Source organism: Thermobia domestica, chromosome 7, assembly GCF_964235325.1.
Source record: "Thermobia domestica chromosome 7, izTheDome1.hap1.1, whole genome shotgun sequence".
In the NCBI taxonomy this organism is placed as follows: Eukaryota; Metazoa; Arthropoda; class Insecta; order Zygentoma; family Lepismatidae; genus Thermobia; species Thermobia domestica.
Genome location: NC_137460.1, coordinates 813,535 through 837,447, shown reverse-complemented (window position 1 = coordinate 837,447; position 23,913 = coordinate 813,535). Strand labels below are relative to the sequence as shown.

The following is a 23,913-nucleotide window of genomic DNA, read 5'->3' as shown; positions in this document are numbered from 1 at the left end:
GACCAACTCCCGCGATACCATATGAAGATTCTATTAGGGGATTTCAATGCGAAGGTAGGACGAGAGGATATTTTCAAACCGATTATAGGAAACGAAAGTTTGCATAAGGAAAGTAATGACAACGGTGTTAGACTCGTGAACTTTGCAACATCCAAAAACCTAATCGTGAAGAGTACAAAATTCCCACATCGCGACGTTCATAAATACACTTGGACATCACCAGACGGAAAAACACATAATCAAATTGATCACGTTTTAGTAGATAGAAGAAGGCAATCTAGCATAATTGACGTCCGGTCGTTTAGAGGGGCTGATTGTGACACTGATCACTACCTGGTAGTAGCGATAATACGGGAGAGATTATCGTTCAATAAAGGTAATATTCAATGTCCGAAAACGGAGAGATTTAATTTAAAGAAATTAGAAGAGAGCCAGGTAAGAGAGGAATACCAGATTGAAGTTTCGAATAGATTCTCGGTTTTAGAAGACTCGGAGTGCACTAGTGTTGAGGATACTTGGATTGAAATAAGAGATAGCATTAAAAGTTCAGCAATAGAAAAATTGGGACACGCAGAAATACGTAGGAACAAACCATGGTTCGACCAAGAATGCATTAAACTAATAGAGAAGAGAAAACAGGCAAAATTACGGTGGCTACAAAATCCGAATGAAATAACTACACAAAATTTTGCAGATATCAGGCGGGAAACTTCCAAAACTTTTAGAACAAAGAAACGGGATTTTTTGAAAGCTAAAATTAAGGAACTTGAAGATAATAGTAAAAATAAAAATATTCGGGACATGTATAAGGGGATCAGCGAATTTAAGAAAGGCTATCAACCTCGTGCTTATATGTTAAAGAAAGCTGACGGAACAGTTCTCACTGATACGGATACCCTCTTAAATAGATGGAAAGATTTCTTTGACGATTTGCTGAACACGCAGCCAAAAAGTAATGTGCGTGGAGAAAAGGAGATACACACCGCAGAACCGTATATTCCAGAACCCAATCGAAAAGAAGTAGAAGCCGCTATAAAGAAATTAAAGAAACACAAATCTCCGGGTGTAGATGAAATTCCGGCTGAGTTAATTTTAGCTGGAGGCGAAAAATTGTGGAACAAGATACACAAACTCATTCTCCTTATCTGGAACAAGGAAGAATTGCCACAAGAGTGGAAAGAATCAATCATTGTTCCAATTCACAAGAAAGGCGACAAAACTGACTGTAATAATTATCGAGGCATTTCTCTTCTGTCAACATCCTATAAAATCCTTTCAAATATTCTATTAGCAAGATTGACCCCATACGCAGATGAAATTATTGGAGATTATCAGTGCGGATTTAGACGAAATCGATCAACTATCGACCAAATATTTACCATTCGCCAAATACTCGAAAAGAAGTGGGAATACAATACCCCGGTACATCAACTATTTATTGATTTTAGAAAGGCTTACGACTCGGTTAGGAGAGAAACATTATACAACGTTCTTACAGAACTTGGAATACCGAGAAAGCTAATTAGATTAATTAAGATATGTTTAAGTGAATCCCAAAGTAAAGTCCGGGTAGGAAAATTTTTCTCCACGAGTTTTCACATCGAAAATGGTCTGAAACAAGGAGATGTGTTGTCGCCATTATTATTTAACTTTGTGCTGGAATATGCCATAAGGAAAATCAAAGATAGCAACCAGGGCCTACAGTTGAACGGTATTCACCAGGTTATGGCATATGCTGATGATGTAAATTTAATAGGGGATGATAGGAGAAAAGTAGAAATAAATGCAGAGATCTTCTTAAACGCTTGCAGGGACATGGGTTTAGAAGTAAATGCAGATAAAACTAAATACATGGAAGTGCGTCGGGACCGTAATACGGCAAATTGTGGAGGCGTTAAAATATTAAATAATACTTTTGATAAAGTGGATACTTTCAAATATTTAGGATCAATATTAACAGACGAAAATCATATTCACGAAGAAATTAAATGTCGACTAAAAGCAGGGAATTCGTGTTACTATTCGGTTCAAAATCTCTTGTCGTCGCGAATTCTGTCGAAGAATTTGAAGCTTAGAATATATAAAACGATAATCATGCCTGTTGTTCTGTATGGTTGCGAAACATGGTCGCTTACTCTGAGGGAAGAACATAGACTGAAAGTATTTGAGAACAGGATCCTGAGAAGAATATTCGGACCCAAGAGGAACGAGAATGGGGAATGGCGGAAACTTCATAACGAGGAACTACATAGTTTATACGGTTTACCCAACATTGTTAGGGTCGTCAAGTCTAGGAGGCTTAGATGGGCAGGTCATGTAGCCAGAATGGAAGAAAGTAGAAACGCTTTCAAAGTCTTGACTGGAAGACCCATAGGAAAACGACCATTAGGAAGACCTAGGCGCAGATGGGAGGATAATATTAAGATGGATCTCGCAGAGATAGGAATACAAAATAGAAACTGGATCCAATTAGCTAAGGATAGAAGTCAGTGGAGAGCTTTTGTGAACGCGGCACTGAACCTCCGGGTTCCATAGGCCATAGAGTTAGTTAGTTAGTTAGTTATATATATATACATGTGACGATTATTTTTTGATATTCTGCAAGTATGCAAAGTTTCATTCAAATCAATAAATTACACTTCCGTAAGTCTCTTTGTTGGTGCTGTTCAAATGGAACAAATAAGTCAATTGGCGGAGATGAAGTCAGAACAAAAAAAAAAAAAAAAAAATACGCCGTTGTTACGAAGAGACAGCAATGTTTGTGAAAATTACAAATCTGATGATGTACTTACAGTCTTAAAAGGAATTGAGTACAATTTTAGATTCTGAGTTGAGTGGTTCTATGTAATTTTAACTTTTTCAACAAAATTCCTTTGAGGTATTATTCAGTTTGTATATATTATTACTGTGTCTCAGGAACTTTGTGCAATATATTTATTTCTATTTAGAAATGGTGCTGAATACTTTGCAGTAAATTTGATTTTTGAATTAGAATTGATTATTATTCTATAAAACTCGACTATGGACACCTCTGAATCGAAATTATTGTTACGAATGGATTGGTGTTGTATTATCATTCTGTCTCAATAACAATGAGACTCAATAACAATGTTAGTCAGTTTACACTATTGCAGAGTGGCTACACTATGACACTTCATGACTGTTAATTACAAGCATATGATTAATGCAATCAAATATTAGGCTATACACCGAAACATCCTTTACAGCCAAGCGTCCTTACACCAAAACGCCCGTACACCGCAACGTCCGTACACCGAAACATCCGTACACCGAAATGTCCTACACCGAAACATCCTGCACCAAAACATCTTACACCGAAACGTCCTACACCGAAACATCCTAGACCCATATTGTAGGATTTCAAGATTTTTTTTTTTTTAATGACAGCTACAAGTTCTTCTAACGTGACAATGTGGCTTTATATGGAAGTGGTTTACGTAGTGGCTTCAGAATCTCAAATAACAAGTGACAAGGAACATAAATTGTAATTTGATAATTAAAAAAATATATAATAAAGAAGAAGAAAGAAAGTAGCAAATGAGAAACAACCAACATCCAAAACCCTCGACACATGATAACTCGAAAATAATGCTTGTATAGTTTCGTTACATTCCGTAGAAGATTACAGTGCGAAAGCGTGCTTAAACTATGAAGTTCTGACAACAAAATGTATTTGTTCTCGTCAACATTTTGAAATATTTCTTACAGTTATGGAAGATACTTTTTCATAAACTATTTGATATACGTAGAAGAACGGAATTTATGGATAATTTCTTCATATATCGAAGAAAGTGGGTGGCATAAAGTAGTTACGATTTTCATATTTATAAGTTTTGAATTTTTATAATTAAGTTAGTACAGCGTGGGAAATTTGAGAATAAAGTGGGAATTTCTGCGTTTCGAAATGGGATTTTGTAACGTTTCAGGTTGGCATTACTGACTGGGTTATTGCGGGCTCACAAACAAGTTAGCGCCAATTTCAACTTTATGCTTTTAGTAGAACTTCTACACCAATCTTCTCATCACCCCTTGATATCGAGGATTTGCCACTTGATAAGTGCAGTTATACGTATCAAAACAATAAAATCAGATCACTTTAATATCTTTAAGAATAAATTCAAGTAAAACCTATATATCCTTCATTACACGTATTAGTTGTCAGGATGCCAAGATATGGTACACAGTTGCCAATCTCTGCAGGCACAATGTTGCCATCTGCTCAAGGTGGTCATTAGGAAGGGGGTGAGCAAACTAATTTCTTGAGTGTACAATGTAATATTTCAGTGGTTTTGAAAATATACCTTGTTGACGTCATCAGATTTTTAAAAAGTAAAAATTTATTTTAATTATTTTTGTTTCAAGTATTTCTGTTTTTTTATTTTTTTTTATTTCTAGTTAGCTCTTTTTAGTACATTTGCCGTATCCTTTTAGCGTCTTTATAAACCACGCTTTTCTCACACTCCTTGGAATAAAATGAGAAGTGCAAGCAGGAAAAAAGTTGAGAGTGCAGGTCATCATGATTTAAGGGGGCTTAGGTGAGACAGGGCATAGCAAAAGAAGGTTGTGAACCACTGCAATAGAGTAATAATTTGCAATGTATCTTGGTGAAAATGGTATTTATATTGTAAAATGTTTTAAATAAAACGTATAAACTTGTTTGTACAAATAAATAGCTTAGAAACATCTGTTCTTGATCACATTAATCTTTGTGACTTCATAACGATAAGTAATTAACTTGTTTTCCAAACACTCTGCAACAACATATCCTCCCGTGCCTATAATAAGCATAGGCAACAATAGGTATAGCTTTGTCTGAGTACAGAACAAGACGTCCCAACAGTAAGACAACAATATTCCCAACGACTCCCACGTCCTGAAGTTGCTGAAGGCCATGTCTTCTTCTTCCGGGAAAAGAAGTCCACACGCAGCTGAAAGAAACAAACGGAAAATTACCATTATGTTCAATTAATGAATTAAAATACTCTATTCACTATATTTTATTAATGGATTACAATACTATATTCTATCAGTGGATTAAATACTATATTCTATTAATGGATTACAATACTATATTGTATTAATGAATTAATACTATATTCTATTAATAGATTAAAATGCTATATTCTATTGAAGGATTAAAATACTAAATTCAGTCAATGGCCTAAAATACTATATTCATTTAAGAGGCCTAATCACTGCGAAATTAAAATATCGCTAATTTTAAAGTAATTATGTGATATCTTCAAATAGATAAAAGATAATCGAAAAGTGGAACAACAGCGCCCTAGACAATATTATTTTGCATTTATCACGAGTCACCTACTAGCTTCCCGTTTGCAGCCATTTAGAAACGCGAAAATAAATGCCGATTTTCTAAATGGCTCAAAATTGAAAGCAGACAAATGAGTCCTGATAACGGTATCTCATGTAAAATAGTATTGGGAGCTCTTGTTCCATTTTTCGATTATCTTTTATCTATTTGAAGCTATCACATAAGTACTGCAAAATTAGCGGTATTTTAATTTCGCCGTGATGGATTAAAGCATACTATATTCAGGATTAAAGGCAATTATATTTTATTAGTGGATTAAAATATTATATTCTGTTGATGAATTAATAGCTATACTGTATTCTATTAATAATTATGTATTATATTTTATTAATGAATTAAAATACTATGCCCAATCAGTGAATCAGGATTAAAATCTTATCTTAAATCAATGGATTAAAATCTATATTACGTTGTAGCCAAATTGGTGTTTGGTGTGAATCAATGAACTTGTGGTACTCCCGTTTTTTCCCACTTTCTCATTCCACCAATTCTTCCATCATCATTCACTTGCCTTAGTCATCCATCTCCCTTAGCCTAACGGACATAATCCTAGTACGTTAAGCTGAAAGATTTCATTTTATATGTACATGTAAGTGATTTTCTGATTATGTTTTTTTCCTATAGACAGTTAGAGCAAATATCTCGACAGAGCTCGTTAATGGAATCAATTCGTAAACATCTTAATGTGTGAAGGCCGCCATACTCGTCCCGGAAATCCAGAGAGGAATATTTGTACTGTACAATTACTTCTTTCAGGATTTTTGAAGGCGATCGAAAAAGAAATCTTGCTCACACATCTTCAAAAAATCCAGAGAGGAACTGTGCAGTCGGTCCTCACCGGATTTCCACAACGTGTGTGGCTAACTTAATGGTAGCTGTTCATATGATATATTCAGAATATATTTCGCTTCATCCCCTCTGTTTCTTTATCAGATCTGATTATATACAGGGCTACCATAAATGATTTATTCATTTTGAAAAGGATATATTTTCAAAAGTATTACACGCACACACATGAAAGATATTGCATATGAAAAGAACCACAAACTCACCAATTTTATAAGGCCTCTGCAAATTTATTTATTTATTTATTTATTTATTTATTTATTTATTTATTTCTTGAACAAATTCCCAGATACAGCATAACATTGCCATTTTACACAGAGAAATGTTAAAAACAGGAAAAACAAACAAACAAAGAAAAAAACGGTGTCCACAAATAGTGCAAAAGTAATATTATTTAGCCAAAACTCGTTTAATTGCTCTTTCAAACAGCGGCTAGCTCGAAAAAAATGTCCACATCAGTTGTTAAATAATTATATGTGCCCTTTTGGTGACACATGTCCAGACGATACTCGAGCTCATTCCATACATTTTGTAGCATCGTCCTGTCAACTGTTTGCACTGCAGCACTGATGCTTCTTTGGCTCGACTAAGGATTTTGGTAGTAAAGGTACGTAAACAAGATCCTTAACGTACCTCCACAGGAAAAAGTGACAGGGCGTTAAATCAGAAGATGTGGGAGGCCAGGTGCTTTTTCCTTTCAACAAGCAACCAGTGTCCTTGAATTGCCGATACCACCGCAAAATGCTTTGTTTACATGGCGGTTCTTTCCCAGACTCTCTTCTGAAAGTGTTTTGCACAGCTACTACAGACGAACATCCCGCATATTAATCATCATCATCATCATAGGTATTCTGCCTTTATTGGCAGGTCACTTGCCGCAGCTGAGAAGCTTCCATGCTCCACGGTCCTCCGCTAACTTCTTCGTCTTCGCGTATGATCTTTCTGTTTTTATATCATCCATTAATTGTAGTCTCCTTCGTCCCCTCCCTCTCTTTCCCGCCACCATACCCTCTAGGACGTCCCTCATGATACAGTATCTTCTTAGGCAATGTCCCAACCAGTTTCTCTTCCTCTTCCTAATAATATCTAAAAGTGTTCTTTTCTCACCCACAATTTCTAACACTCTCTCATTCGTTTTGCGCTCGACCCAACTAATTCTTTCCATTCTTCTCCACACCCACATTTCGAAGGCTTCCAGTCGATTTTCATTACCTTTACGCAATGTCCACGTTTCCGGCATATTAAAGCACACAAAAACTTTCCTCTTACTTTCCCTCCATTTTCGACAGGTACTAACCACCCAATCGGAAAGATAATGGATTCGTGCTGTTACACAATACAAACTTACTTAGTTTGTGGTTCTTTTCATACATCTTTTATATGTGTGCGTGTAATACTTTTGAAAATATAGCCTTTTCAATACGAATGAATCATTTATGCTAATCCTCTACTGTAATTATATGTAAAAAAAAATCCACTGTTTACTAGCAGCTTATATCTATTGTTGTCTACTTTCTAACAGTGAGACGCACACTACTTGTAAAAGTAACATAAAGGTAACAGCTTCACACTTACAGCTGATCTGAAAACTCCAAATGCCAGCGCCGATTCCCCAGAGTGCAACAAGAACAAACATGATGGCGATACTGTGATATGATGGTGTCCAGGAAAGTAAAGTGATGATGAGTGAGAAATGAATGACGGCAGCGAACACTATGAGAATCAGGCGACCCACGAACTTTACCAGGAAACTCAACGCTATAGAACAGAACGCAGACACTGCCCCATAGCAGATCATGATGTGGCACATCTGGACAAGGCCTATTTCACACACTATCGACTGAAACAGAAATACGTTCAATTCATGAGCCTTAAATAACAATAATTAAATTTTAGGTGAGTATCAAAAAGTGCTTTGAATAGGTTCAAAAAATATTCTGTGTTGTTCAAGAATATGTAAGGGAAGGAACAAATTACATTTAATTATGCAGAGATGTGAATTATTCAGTAAATCTTAAACTATAAACAAAATAGAAGAAGCAGCTGTGTTTTTTCTTCACATTATATTGCAACATCCTTTCATTTTGGAAGCATCATGTAATAGTAAATGAAATCACGTGCTTCAGCACAAACACGAGCAAACAGCCGATGGATACAGTCCCTCCGACGGAACACGAACAGATACAAAGAGAACCCCTTCACAGGTTCCGCCTCCAAAAGCTGAATAAGCGGACACCTCGAGGCAGCAGTCATCAGTTGTTAACCGGTCATATCCTACCTATCTCTTCAAGCTGCAACGGGCGGAAGAGACTCCCTTAACCCTACCTCTGAGCTGCAACGAGCAAGAGGTTCCTTATCCCTCTCCGAGCTGCAACGGGCAAGAGGTTTCGTATCCCTTTCCGAGATACAACGGGCAAGAGGTTTCTTTATCTCTGAGCTGCAATGGGCAGGAAATACAGTACTGATCTTTGAGCTGCTATGTGCAAAAGATATCCTCATCTATCTCCGAGCTTCGGTGGACAAGAGATACTATCCTACCTCTGAGCTGCAACGGGCAAGAGGTTCCTTATTCCTCTCCGAGCTGCAACGGACAAAAGGTTCCTTATCCCTCTCCGAGCTGCAACGAGAAAGAGGCTCCTTTACCCATCTCTGAGCTGCAATGGACAGGAGATACAATATTGATCTCTGAGCTGCTATGTGCAAAAGATATCCTCACCTATCTCCGAGCTGCAATGGGTAGGAGATACCAACCGTATCTCTGAGCCGCTACGTACAAGAGGTATCCTCACCTATCTCCGAATTGCAACGGACAGGAGATACGAATCCTATCTCCGAGCTGCTACGTGCAAGAGGTATTCTCAGTCTTTCCGAGCTGCAACGGGTAAGAGATATCAACCCTATCTCTAAGGTACTACGTGCAAGAGGCATTCTTGCCTATTTCCGAGCTGCAACGGGTAGGAGATACGAACCCTATCTCTGAGCTGCTACGTGCAAGAGGTTTCCTCACACATCTCCGAGCTGCAGCGGACAGGAAGTACTAACCCTACCTCTAAGCTATAAGGGGCAAGATATTCCTTTAGACCCGACTGCAACGAACAGGGTCATTCTTAACCAAAAATCTTAAGAAAGAGCTGCAATGTGCAGAAAGTCCAATTATAGAGCAAATAGCTATTAGAGGCTTACTTATTTGTAATCTTATGTATAAACTGTATAAACATCTGTAATAGATAAAACTCGTGTACCGTTACTCTATCAAATGTTCCAATATCATCTAAAAATGCGAATCTAATCAAATTCAGATTTAAAAATTAATTGCAACAGAGATCGAAGCCAGATCCCCGTCTTATATTATTGCGAGTCTCCGGACCAATAATAGAAAGAGTCATGGGCCATCGGGCTACTTAGGTCATAAATTTGGTCTGGATCTTGCTTCTCAGACTCAAACTGACCCTGTGATCCGAACAGACATGACGATCCGCAAGCAGCCGAGTTATCAGCTCTGCAATTTTTTATAATTGATTAATGACGTTTCACTACTGGATCTCGAACATTCATTTGTTTGATTCTCGGTGTGACATTTCTTAATGAGGGTACTCTCTTGAATATTTCAAATATGATTTATGTTTGTCTGGCCATACTGAAATATAATGCAGTGGTTCTTAGATATGTGCTATACAAAAAGATTTAACAAAACAGCGTTTGGGCTCAGAATGACAAGTTTTACAGGTTTGCTTGATTAAACTTTGACGATTCCTCATAAGAAAAAGATGTTACTTATCTTTTCTGTCATTCTGACCAGTTTATACTCTGATCAACCTTGTAGTTATTTTTCAGCGCAAGGCTTTTGCACACAAAGATGCAAAGAACAAGTGAGGAATAAAATTATAGATTTAGTTAGAAGACAGAAAAAGCGAGAGAGAAGAAGGAGAGAATCACATTAGCAGCCTCATACCCCATGCGTATGACGATGTTTCACGTCTCTGAGTCTTATCGGGTCTGTCTGGGTGACTCTCTGTCATGGATCTGTCTGGTCACAACGGGTCTGGTGGGTCATGGGTCTGATTGCCTCTGAGTCTTCCGGGTCCAGGTCTCTGTTCCCGACCAGCCACACATTTTTATTCATAATATTATTAGTAACTATTTCAGATCCCACAATTGTCCACCCGGAGTCTATATTAATGATAATGAATACCTATGATAGTGGACTTTACATTATATCAATGCTATTCAATCTTTTTCCCCCGCGTATCTCTGACGATAGGCTACTTTTCTTTTCAAGCTTGTACCCCTATATTTAATCCAGGTGAGTCAAGTCTTTGGACCCCTTTTTATTTTGAAACCTAAGAGAAAAATGGAAGATTGTACTAGGTGGGAGCAACTTGTAGGGTGTATAGCAACCATAATTGCTTGCTCGAATGCAAGTTTGGGAGTTGAAATGGGAATGGGGAATGTCACAGATCAAGTAATACCGGCATGAGCTTAGGAATCATAAATTATAATAATTTCTTTCATATCCTGTATGAACATAGGTTGCTAGTGGTCTACTATTGCCACGCTTAGTTGCATTCATGGAGAGCATGCCCGCGACCGTTTGGTCTATTTGATGCACGGGTACCGCTCAAATGTGTCGCACCCCGCCCGTAGTTCCTCGATACTTTATTGTATCCACGTGCACGTGGTGCACCGTCAGAATTTGTCCCCTAATTCTGACTCGCCAAAGCGATGTAACCCCCATTCTCTGAGGGAGTGGGATACGCCCACTGAGCGGCCGGACCAAGTCCTGAGTGCCTACCAGTTAACCTACTGGTTGAGGCAGACTTCTAGCGAGTCAGTCCTACCATGCTCTGCAGGCATGGCGCCCGAGCGTTATAAGGCAAGCTCACCTCCCGCCCGTGTTAACCGTTACCCAGATTCCTGGGATTGTCTCCCACAAGCTACCGAACCCCACGGTATGACCACAGCCCGGCAGAGTCCAACCCAGATCCAGGGCCCCAGGCAATGCCCAAAGGGGGATTTTTCAATCCCGGCCCTGCCTACCTCTATCGTTCAACTGGCAACCGCCTTGTCGTGTAGAAGTACCACGTACACGTCGAGATACTCCCGTATCTCATCCCGGACCCAATGGTACGGTACGTGTTAAGTCACCATTTGAGTTTGGTGCCGGCCCATATCCTGCAGAGTTGCCTCCCTTTAGCGGGATCAGAACCGTTACCCAGATTCCTGGGATTGGCCCCTCCCCCACCTCCGTTTGGCCCCCCGGCAGGCATCCTGTATGAACACACTATTAACACATCATTTACAGTGTGTTCTATGTGGTGGTCATCTCATTTAATGCACAATTGTAATCGCCGTATCTCCTTTGATTGCACACAAAGGCGAATGTCCGGTGAAATGTGGTTACACGCGTCTGAATGCGTTCAGTTGATTTTGAGTTTAACGTCCCTTTCAGCAGCGAGGCTATATAAGACGGGACTACTGATTAAAGTGGAATCCTAACCATATGAGCTCCCGCCGGGAATCGAACCCGAGACTTCCACGCGAAAGGCACGTGCACTAACCGCTTAGCCACGAAGGAGCTTACGCGTCTGAATGCGTTCCTGTAGGTGTGTTATATCGAGGGATTTCTCAGCGTACACCATCTGCTTCAGATGGTCCCACATTTAGAAATCAAGTGACGTGAGGTCATGTGATCTGGATGATCATTGCACTAGACCACAGCGATAAATTCTTTCTTTGGAAATTATACATTAATCCATTGACGCACAGCAATGCCATACTGTAGAGGGATTCCATCGTATTGAAAATAAGAAGGAAAGTTGCCGTCTAGGTTCAAAAGGGTCTAGGTCAAAAACCCCCACAGCCAAAACCCCCACACTCAAGAAATGTCAAAACGCCCACACGATCGGTCATAACTCCCACACAAATGGACAAATTCCCCAAACGCACGAACGGTCAAAACCCCCACAGCCAAAACCCCCACACTCAAGAAATGTCAAAACGCCCACACGATTGGTCTTAACTCCCACACAAATGGACAAATCTCCCAAACGCACGAACGGTCAAAACCCCCACACTCAAGAAATGTAAAAACGCCCACAAAATCGGTCAAAACTCCCACACAAATGGACAAATCTCCCAAACGCACGAACGGTCAAAACCCCCACAGCCAAAACCCCAACACTCAAGAAATGTCAAAACGCCCACAAAATCGGTCAAAACTCCCACACAAATGGACAAAACTCCCACACATAGCAACGGTCACAATCCCCACATAAATGGACAAAACCCCCACACAAATGGACAAAACTCCCACATGCAGAAATTGTCACAACTGCCACACAAATGGGCAAAACCCCCACACAATCGGACAAATCCCCCACACTCTGGAATTATCGTGATTGCACGTCTTTGTTGCGGCTCTGTACGACGCCCACTTTAGTGTTTCTGTCATTACAAAACAGTACAAGAAGAATAGTTGCAAAATCAGTTTAAGTAGAATAAAAAATGTTATTAAAAAGTACAAGGGCAAGACATACAACCAGGATCATTTCAGAGTTTGGGAGATTTGACCAATTGTGTGGGGGTTTTGTCCATTTATGTGGGGATTGTGACCGTTGCTATGTGTGGCTGTTTTGTCCATTTGTGGGAGTTATGACCGTTGGAGGTTATGACCGATTACCAGTGTGGGGGTTTTGGCTGTGGGGGCTATGACCGTTCGTGTATTTGGGAGATTTGTCCATTTGTGTGGGGGTTATGACCGATCGTGTGGGCGTTTTGACATTTCTTGAGTGTGGGGGTTTTGGCTGTGGGGGTTATGACCGTTCGTGTGTTTGGGAGATTTGTCCATTTGTGTGGGGGTTATGACTGTTTGTGTGGGCGTTTTGACATTTCTTGAGTGTGGGTGTTTTGGCTGTGGGGGTTTCGACCGGTTCCCGTTCAAAAAGGCAGGAGAATCAGGTGTTCCTGCGCTGTTAAGATAGTATAAACCAATAATGGGCCACGGATGATGATGATGTTCCATGCACATCATACTACAACCCTTACAGGCTATGTTCCTTACCCGGATCAACCCAGTTCGGATTACAGACCCATATCACTGTCAACAATTATTTCAATTGGCCTCCCCAAACAGAAATAGGTCTCGTCACTGAACAGTATGCCACGCGTAAACGAGAGTTCCAGTCACTGTTCGTTTGTAGCCCACTTGCAGAACATTGCCCGTCGATCTGGGTCATTCTCTTTTAGTTTATGTTGCATGTGCAAGTAATGAGTACTGGCTTATACCACTTTCCAGTGGGAGAGAGGAGTATTGCGATTTGAGCTCTTCATAAACAATGCTAGAACCGTCTCTTCATTAGTGACGGTCTTGGTAGACCACTGCTACGTATCCTACCTTCCACAATAGCAGTTTCTCGGAATTTGACGATTACATACGCGACTGCGCTGCGATACTGGATGTCTATGTAGGTGTTCATATTAGCCCGTCAGATATGAGGGATGACGTCCCTCGGAAATCACACTACCCGGGGAATAGGAAAGAAAGGAAGAAAGCGGTCTGTGACCATTACAAGAGGTACCATCTCGCCATTTGCCTAGTGTGGATGAGGAAAACCTCACTCAGCAAGGCTAGCCTTAAAAAGGTTTTACAGTTTTTCGACCGAGTCCCCACCTGGAATCGAACCAGGGACTGCTCACACCAAAGCTGAAAGTGTTAGTGATGATGAGAGTGAAGTGTGTACTTAAAATCCTATGGAGATTCAGCAATGTTAAATACAGCGCTTGCACATTTCATCGTGCTGAATGCTTACATATGCGAAGGATATTAATGCATATCCATCATGTTCTCACCGTTATTGTCTCCGGATAGGGTTGACTTTGAGTAGAGGGTATCAGTTTCCTATCCATTCATTGGTCGTTTTTCGCGTAGGATTGTTTTGAGATTTTGTTGGTGTGCAGATGAATCCATGTTGGAACTCATATGATGGATTTGGTTTCAATAAATTTCTTTATGCTAAATACTCGTTTCTGCACAGACAACCCGGAGTGCAAAAATGAAAATCCAGGTCACAAAAATTTCAGGACAATTGCGCCAACTGTTGCATAGTAGTACCTATGTAAAACTCACTGTACTATGCACAAGGTACAAGGTTTCTCTTTCTTGTACTTTGTACCAGTGTTCTATTCAGACATGTTAGGGGTGAAAATTTCTCCTCCAAAGTTGTAGTATTCCCCTAAAAAAATATTGAAGATTGTAGTTGCCAAATGATGGCCACCACATAGAACACGCGATGTAAGTAATGTGTTAGCAGTGATTTTCGAATTTTCAGTGTTTATACCGACCAAACCATACAGGATATGAAAGTAACAATTATACCTTTGGATTCCTGAGCTCATATCGGTGTTGCTTGGTATGTAACATGCCCCCTTTCCATTTCAACTCTTAAACTTGGATTCAAGCTGGTAATCATGGTTGCCATATACCCTTCAAGTTGTGTACTAACATTATGCGTTTCGTTAATGTTATAAAAGAACTGAGATCTTTGTGATTATCGTTCCCTTGAGCTATGAAGAATGCGTAAGTGAAATAAGTATGTTTTAAAAATAATTTTAAAGAAGTTTACTGAGAAAAGTGCGAAGGTAAGTGATTTCTTAGGTAAACTTTAAGACATGAAATTGAGCACGGTTTTCTGCATTATGACATCTAACTGCTTTATTAAGTGTATCTTCTCTTGATACTTGCAAAGTTATAAGATTATTTTCAAGTATGTCATCAATTTGTTCGAAATTAAGGTAAAAACTTACATCTAGAGGAGCATTCCGTACCATTCTTCTCAAACAGTGTTGCCATACTTGGTACAATTGTACTCAATTCAGCACCATTTAACAAATACTTGTCACATTTTCAAAAGTGTCTGTAAGACCTTTCCTACATCATGTTACTCATACTGTGTGTTGAAATCTTAAAAAATGCTGTTGAACATCTGTGACATTGTACTGCATAACGCTACGAAGTTTGTGTCTATTGCCCTCCTTCGGTCGTGAAATAAGCGAGAATAAGGTGCAATAACTCATATTTTAACATTTTATTATAACGTACTGTTTATACACGAACTCGGAGATGATTGATTTGTTCCTCATTTTATATATATTGTTTTCTTATATGGCGATAATACCATATCAGTTTATTGTTCACATTGAAATCGAAGCGCGTTTGATTTCCTTACAATACATACCGAAGATAATAAATAACTGTGTTCCCTTTTACTTTGCGGCCTCTGTTAACTTCTTACGTGCGAGAAAAGTTTCACCTACTTCTACGGTTGTTCGGGGTCCTCCTATTTGGATGTTTTTAAAAAGTAATTTTTTAAAACTTTGTTCTGGAATACGCTATAAGGAAAATCAAAGATAGCAACCAGGGCCTAGAGTTGAACGGTATTCACCAGGTTATGGCATATGCTGATGATGTAAATTTAATAGGGGATGATAGGAGAACAGTAGAAAGAAATGCAGAGATCTTATTAAACGCTTGCAGGGACATGGCTTTAGAAGTAAATGCAGAGAAAACTAAATACATGGAAATGGGTTGGGACCGGAATATAGCAAATTATGAATGCGTTAAAATATTAAATAATACTTTTGATAAAGTGGATAGTTTCAAATATCTAGGATCAATATTAACAGACGAAAATCATATTCACAAAGAAATTAAATGTCGACTAAAAACAGGGAATTCGTGTTACTATTCTGTTCAAAATCTCTTGTCGTCGCGAATTCTGTCGAGAAATTTGAAGCTTAAAATATATAAAACGATAATCATGTCTGTTGTTCTGTATGGTTGCGAAACATGGTCGCTTACTCTGAGGGAAGAACATAGACTGAAAGTATTTGAGAACAAGATCCTGAGAAGAATATTCGGACCCAAGAGGAACGCGAATAGGGAATGGCGGAAACTTCATAGCGAGGAACTACATAAGTTATATGGTTGACCCAACATTGTTAGGATCGTCAAGTCTAGGAGGCTTAGGTGGGCAGGTCATGTAGCCAGCATGGAAGAAAGTAGAAACGCTTTCAAAGTCTTGACTGGAAGACCAATCGGAAAACGACCATTAGGAAGACCTAGGTGCAGATGGGAGGACAATATTAAGATGGATCTAGCAGAGATAGGAATACAAAGTAGAAACTGGAAACTAGAAACGCGGTGGCTCAGTGGTAGAGCGTTCACCTCTGGTGCTTGGGGTCCCGGGTTCGATCCCAGCCCTTGCCAAGTGAACTTTGTGGTGGACAAACACCGTGTTCGTGGGTTTTCTCGGGGTTCTCCCGTTCCCTCCACTTTCTTTATTCCACCATTTCACTCATCTCTCATCATCACCGTCTCCTTTAGCATAACCGTGGGATGTAAAACTCAAAGATTTCATTTCACCGTCTGTCTTATGTTAGGCTTGGTGTATATTGTAGGAAAGTAAACAAAATTCTGACAGATACATTTAAAAAATAAAAGCAAGTGAGTTGAAATTGAATTAGGCTATACAGATTTTTTTTACAATCTGTGGAACGGAATTATACTACAGCAAGTTATAAATAAACATTCAATTTAATTGAGATATCTTCTTTGAAAATTTCTGGTAGCGCTCGTGTTTCAGAAGGGACACAACAATAAAGGAAGTATATGAATACAGCTGCACAAGTTGATGTTTTATCCGGTTCGTTTTTCATTTATTTAACGAAAGTTATGAGAGAAAAAGAGACAAAACCCAGGTTACATAATCATACTGACTTTTTCTTAAAGTCATATAAAAATATAACTCGTTTTCAGTACATTTCTTAACTCAATTTTGGAACATTCAAAAGCTAGAACACACCTACTGCGTAGCGTATTCATAATGCTTTTTTCTTTACTTTCAGAGTATGAATGTTTGTTAATAAACGAAAATGAAAAAGGCTCAAAGAAATAGATATCATATGTTAAAATATCAAATTTTTGGATACTAGAACTTAAAAGTTGATACCCCAAAAACTTTGAAAATACGTCTAGGGAAAACAACGAAAATATCTCTAGTTTATTCCCAGATCTGCAGCCCCTGTTCAAGAAAGTTCTGAATCCGCCTAGGTAACATGTAATATGTAAATCTCAATAGTTAAAGATGCGTATAAGACGTGAGTTACACATGGCATATGGTTCTTTTCATGACTTTATTTTTTACAATTGCCTGCTATATCTTAGTAACAAAACCAAAATTTTATGCTTTAGACTCTCCCTCCAAACCTAGTAAATCTGGGTAAAAGAAGTGCCGCTTTCTATACTAACAACGGACATTGATCTTACCTTGATGAATCCAGTGGCAATGAAGTTGGTCTGCATCCCGTAATATATTATGAGAGGAATAAGAAGTAGTTGAGTGCGTCTGCGGAGCAATATGGAGGGTTTTGTCATGAGATGGACGCCGGTGACAGCTTTACTGCCTTCCTGAGAATCATTTTCATTTATTCTGGAAAATAGTCCAAGATCACGTTAGTGCAATAAGGTCTCTCCAATGAAAATAATAATAATAATAATAATAATAATAATAATAATAATAATAATAATAATAATAATAATAATAATAATAATAATAATAATAATAATAATCCAATATATAAGGCTTGTTACAGAAGTAAAAAGTAACTTAGAATAATATTTAAAAATTAACTGTGGGATATTCCTCATATCTTACAAGGACGAAACGCCATTGAATCACAGAGGTTACGCTTATACTTTAAATCAGTGGTTCTCAAACTTGTTCTTACTGCGACCCACATCAAATAATAAAAAGTATTTTGTGGCCCATCTACTTTTATCCAAAAAACACTTTGACATTCTTTCTCAATAAGTGTGTCATATGAAATCGTACGCATGTGCAGAAAGGTTTAAAGTGTTTCCATAGAAAGGACACAGATCTAACACTACTTCCGACGCAATCCCCTATCCTATGACAGATTTTCAGTCACCCACTCTCTTTCAATTCTAACCCAGCATCTGTACTGGCTGTACAACAGTGTCGGGCTTTGAGTAACTACTTACTCTTCACCTCATTAACAAACACTTCCAATTTTCATTTTATGAATAGTACTTCGCAACATATGTTTCTACATCAAAATAAAATTTTCAATCAAGGAAACACTTCTTGCGACCCACCAATGGGTCGCGATCCACACTTTGAGAAACACTGCCTTAAATAATATAACAAGCACACCTATTAAGTACGAAATCATTAGTGAAATAACAGAGAGAAAACCTGAAACATATGAGCTTATATGATACGTATACTCAGTGGCGTATTTACGATTTTGTTTCGAGGAGGGCTTTGTTAACTTTCGGGGGGAGGGGGGCTTTGACTGAAAATGTGAAAATTCTGCAAGATATTTCATATACTTTACTATAGTAAGTAAGATTCCGGGGGGGCTTAAGCCCGGAAGCCCCCCCTAAATACGCCACTGCGTATACTATATGACTCGATAGTAGTACATTTTAAGAGCAAGATCGTGAAAACTACCCCAAAAAATTACTTTTGCAGTACACTTCGTAAAAAATAATAGTAGTATCATATTAAACTTCAGTGGTATAAATTTGACGCTTCGGCAATCATTAGAGGTATACAATATACAGCTGATGCTCATGCTATTTGAGGTAATATTACCAGAATTTTTGGAGATGTAATGTTACTATCCTGTAAGAAACTGAAACTTGTTTACCTTCTAATTGGATCCAATAGTAAGGCGACCATGGTTGCAGCAAGAACAACGCACACGATATATATCCCTGAGACAGCGTACACCTTCGGCTGAGGAGGTCTTGGGAAGTGCGTCAGGGTAAAGTCTTGGGGGCATGTAGCTTCCTCACATTCATCCTTACCAAGAGTTGCATTATGTGGGCTTCCACGCAAGAAAACTGGAAAAAGATTATATTAATTAATTAATGACTTCTTGTATTTCAGCAAGTTAAGGCTTCGCAGAGTTCCCAAAGCATTTATATCCTTATTTTATTATTGTGTAGTACTGATCGGGGATGACGAGAAGGGGATCCTGATATACACAGTAACAACGGCTACATGATTCTCGGTTCTGGAAACGGATACCTGATTCTCAGTTCTTGATACAAAGAAATAACGAACTGATGGGAGTTCTCGGAAGACAAGCTGCACAAAGGAATCTACCATTCTGAATTAGTGGTGGGCACAACAACCGGTTTATGGTTTTTAGGAAAACCGAAACAGTTTTCTGAAAATTTTCAAAAAAAACAGTTTTTCTTTGAAACTGGTTTTCACCAAAACCGGTTCGGTTTTCCCGAAAGCGGTTTCGGTTTTCTTCGAAACCGGTTGTCGATTTACTCCAAAACGTGTTAGGTTTTTCACCGGATCCGGTTTCAGTTTTCTTCAAAACTGGTTCCGGTTTTTTTCCAAAATTGGTTCTATTTCTGACCAGAATAGTGTTTCGTTGTTCTCCGGACACCGATTCCGTCTCCACAAAAATAGTTTTATGTGTTATCCAAAAGTTTTCACTGAAACCAGTTTCGGTGAAAACCGAACAAGTTTTGAAGGAAACCGAAACCGGTTTCGATAAAAACCACAACGATTTTGGAGAAAACCAAAATGTCGGTTTTTCGGATTTCGGTTTTTCTAGAAACTGGTCTCTGGTTTTTATAAAACCGGTTTTGCCCATCCCTACTCTGAATCCTCCAGACTCTCAAAACTGCCCTTAACGAGGAATGAGACAACATACCCTAAGCCCATCGAAACACCGGCGTACAGAATGCTGTGCCTCTGACAAGATCATACGCCTTACTAATATGACCAGAACTGTCTGCATTTATGGCAGCTTGGATTTTATATCTTCTCTTCATATAGCTTTCCATCTTCTTTTTTGATATATAACGTTCTGTTTGATTGTATGATAGGGAATCCCGGCCAACCTTTAACGAAAGAGCTTGATTAATATCTGTAGTAAGATATTGAGTACTCAAGCCATGCTCCCAAAAGTTACTCCCAAACATTCAATATGGCGTGTTTCTAGCAATTATGAAGCAAAAGTAGCGGGGAGATCATTAAACAAATGAATATTTATATCATTCTAGTTATGAAATAAGTGGGCTCCATTTCTCATTGTGAAGGGGTCGCGGTAGCTCACTGGTAGAGCATTCACCTCTGATACATGCGGTCCTTGGTTCGATCTCAGCTAGCGTCAAGTGAACTTTGTGGTGGACAAACACCGTGTTCGTGGATTTTTATCGGGATTCTCCCTTTTCCACCCACTTTATTAATTCCACCACTTCCTTCATTTGTCTCATGGTCTCCTTTAGTCTAGCCGGCATAATTGTGGGACGTAAAACTTAAAGATTTCATTTCTCATTGTTAAAGTACAAGAGATTTCTAAGCTATGAACCAAAAGTGATGGATCCATGGAGATGAGATACACACGTGTCTTTCACCTGTATACAAATCTACACCTTAATTTGTAACACTTAAATGTGACTTCATCAAAGAGACCATTGTTTAGAGGAGACCTTAGGCTATACAGAGCTTTTTGGTTCCTATCCTAACGATGGAGGAGGCGGCTTCAAACGGAAAAAGACGGTTTATGTAATATATATGGCGTAGGACAGAGGGGCCGGTTCCCCCCAAACAGGTCCGACAATGTTCTTTGGTACTTTGATGTTTGAATTTTTTTAAATATATTTTCATGATTATATATTTTTTGTTTGTAATTTTTCTATATGTACCTATAACAGTACTTGGGCTCCCCAAACACACATCCTGGCTACGCTACTGTATATATCCGGAGGTTTTCATGTTAGGAGGATGAAATTCGGTGTGTAATGCCTTTTATAAAAACAAGATGACATATATATATATACAACCTGAAGTAAATACTGTGGTAGGAAGACACCCATAGGAGGTGGGAAGGAGTGAGATGTAAAAATTATCGAAAATGGCTTATATTAGTGTCGAGTCTATACTTTTCGAGATCACTGAAATGAATAGTAACACACCCGATGTAGCTAAGCTGATTCGTAACAGTCCAAATGGCATTTGAGCCCAATCAAGAAGAGGCACCTGCCGCCATATGCCTCATCCTCCTCGTAGGAAGAACTGGTATATATATATATATATATATATAATCAACTTTTTGAAAAAGGCGGTATCATGTCGAGTTTGCTACACAAAATCATAGAATTGCGATCCATTTAAATTTTTTTTTTAATAGAAATATATTTCTTCTTTGATGGTAGAAGGTTCTTTTTTGATCTTGTATAGTTTTAATTCTTTTCTCGAAAGCCCCACATTTCCTCTTTGGCCTTCACTAATATATACCAATCCTATATAGACAAAGACACCATATTGTTGGAGACTGGCTGTAGAATTGACGACTAGGAAAGTATATGCACTTCAATGCATTACGCATATGCATGTGGAAATAAGGCGCCTCAATGAGCTTTCAAAATGCAAAACCTCAGCTTACTTTTCGAAAATTAGATAATAGTGAGAACACATACTTTAACAGTTCTCTCTTTTGAGTGCTTCTGTACAAAATATATCTATAAGCCATTTTTCACACGAAGCCACTGAGTTTCGTCACCGAGTGCATTACTACTTGTGAAGCATTGCTTTCAATTGGAGCCTTCATACGCGACAACCACAGTTGCTTCCACTAAAACAGTTTCTGTCACCGTCTGCTCTAGTGCAACTCTGAGACATAGTGCCCCATACTGTGGTTTGAATTAAAATTACTGATCTACGTCTGATATAGCCTAGTAGCTTAGGTGTCATATATTTCTATAATTTCTTGTGTCCTGGTAATGGCAACCCCGTTTCATTACAAAGAAAATATGTGGGGTGTTGAAAGATGTAACACAGAAAAAACGAAAAATGTTTCGGTGTCTGCTATCGGTTGCTTGGTTTATATTTCCGTTCATACTAGTGACACAACTCGGTTGCGAAACTCAGTTGCTGTGTATGAAAGGGCTAAAAGACTTCCTATAGTTTAGAACTAAAAAATAAATAAAAAGTTAAGATTATACTAACCTGAGAACGAGAGTAAGTATCCCCATATATGAGAGCACTGAAGCAGCATGGAGACGAACCCAAAAAATCTCGGAGAAACATCGTCCATTCTTTTACTCGTTCCAGCTGCATATTGTTCAGCTAAAAAGGCGATGTAGATGCATTGTGCCGTAAGCAGAGGCCCCTGAGAAATTCCTTGAATCACTGCGAACGGAACGACGGTGTAGATCTGAGGATAACACTGGGCGGCGATGTGCGGTATACTCAGAAGAAACGCGACGCAAATGGTCACTTTGCATCCGAGCCAATAGACCACCAGAAGAGAAACTACGAATGATGACAGGGTCACGCAAGTGAGCCAAACGGTGGAATATATCACTTTGGTATCATCGTTTGCATCCAAGGAATCGTATAAATGAATATTGCCTAAGTGGGCGGTTGAGTAGATCATAAAAGCTACGCCTAAAACGCCCAAATTCTTAAATATTCTCAATTTGTTAGGTGTGTTGCTTTGTTCGCTCTTTCTGCTGTGGCTGAAGGTAACCGAAGGAGTTTCCAGTTGTTGCTGATGAGTGCCGTAGTCGAACAGCATGATGGGATTGATAGATGTCTCTTGCAATGTGAAGCCATCGTTACCAAAACTTCCCCCATTGGACTGTGCATTCTTCCTTCGAAACTCTTCAAGAATTATATCCATCAATGAGTTGTCTCAAAAATAATACGAAAGCCTGCAAAAGAAATTATAAACAATGTTAAATTTTGAAGGAATCTATATTGAAAACGTTTATTATTAGAAATTACTGATGTTAAAAAAACAGCATAGATAGCGTGCTGGCTTGGAGCATAGCTAACAGACGTACTTGCTATCTTCCTCAGTTCTTCTCGTAACTTACTCAGAAGATGGGAGTAATAGGTACTAGTAATACCTTGCCCCTGTAGTAGGTAATTATATACATTTTCAAAACGAGATAGGAGGAGAAAAGGTTTTGAAGAATCGAGACAAGAAAACCGAATTTCTTCTCTCGTCTCGTCTAGTGGGTGACACTAATAATGTGATTGAAACCTTTGAAAAACAACAATCTATAACATTTTCTAGACTTCCAAACTATGCTATGCATAAATGTCGGAAGTCTTGTAGTATGGTTATGTCCGTCCGTTTGTCTGGCTGTGTGTTGAGAGATAACAGGACAAAAACGAAAAGAGATATCGAAAAGCGTTTTCTCGCGCTCGATTCAGCGTTCCAAGAATAGGTACCATCTCCTCCGCTAATATTCTATTCAAACCGGGAGCGGTTTAAATTAACCACTTCTGGTTTCAATGTTTATCAACAAAAACAGTAACAGACAGCGTGAAGCTATTTCTTGCTATCGATTCAGCGTCTCAAGAGAGCATACCATTAGCACCTACAATGCTCTACGGAAACCGAACGTGGTTGAAATTTAGTAGTACTTTCGATTACAATATTAATTTCCATAGAGCAAAAACGAATAAGAAGATATTGAGATTTTTTCTTTTTTAGAATCGATTCAGGATCCCAAGAATAGGTTCCATCTTCTGAAATAAATTGGATCTCTTTAAAAATAGCTTGAAGTACACTACCTGCACAACACTGAATGAATTCGTCGACAAATAATGTGGTTGTAGTCTACGACGATCCATCTGTGAGGTTTTTACATTCAT

At 38.7% G+C, this 23,913-nt stretch overlaps 1 protein-coding gene across 1 annotated transcript in view; it reads right to left on the bottom strand.

Moving 5' to 3' along the window:
* Positions 1-4,598: 4,598 nt before the first annotated feature.
* The window catches only part of LOC145688820 (UNC93-like protein), a 35,128-nt gene continuing 15,813 nt past the window's right edge, over positions 4,599-23,913 (bottom strand). Inside the window, exons 2-6 of the mRNA XM_081762992.1 lie at positions 22,255-22,961; positions 18,929-19,124; positions 17,523-17,685; positions 7,775-8,039; positions 4,599-4,949 (exon numbers count right to left, since the gene is read on the bottom strand). Of these exons, the coding sequence (XP_081619118.1) occupies positions 4,696-4,949; positions 7,775-8,039; positions 17,523-17,685; positions 18,929-19,124; positions 22,255-22,930 (1,554 nt within the window). The 5' untranslated portion in view covers positions 22,931-22,961 and the 3' untranslated portion in view covers positions 4,599-4,695. The remainder of the gene's footprint in view (positions 4,950-7,774; positions 8,040-17,522; positions 17,686-18,928; positions 19,125-22,254; positions 22,962-23,913) is intronic.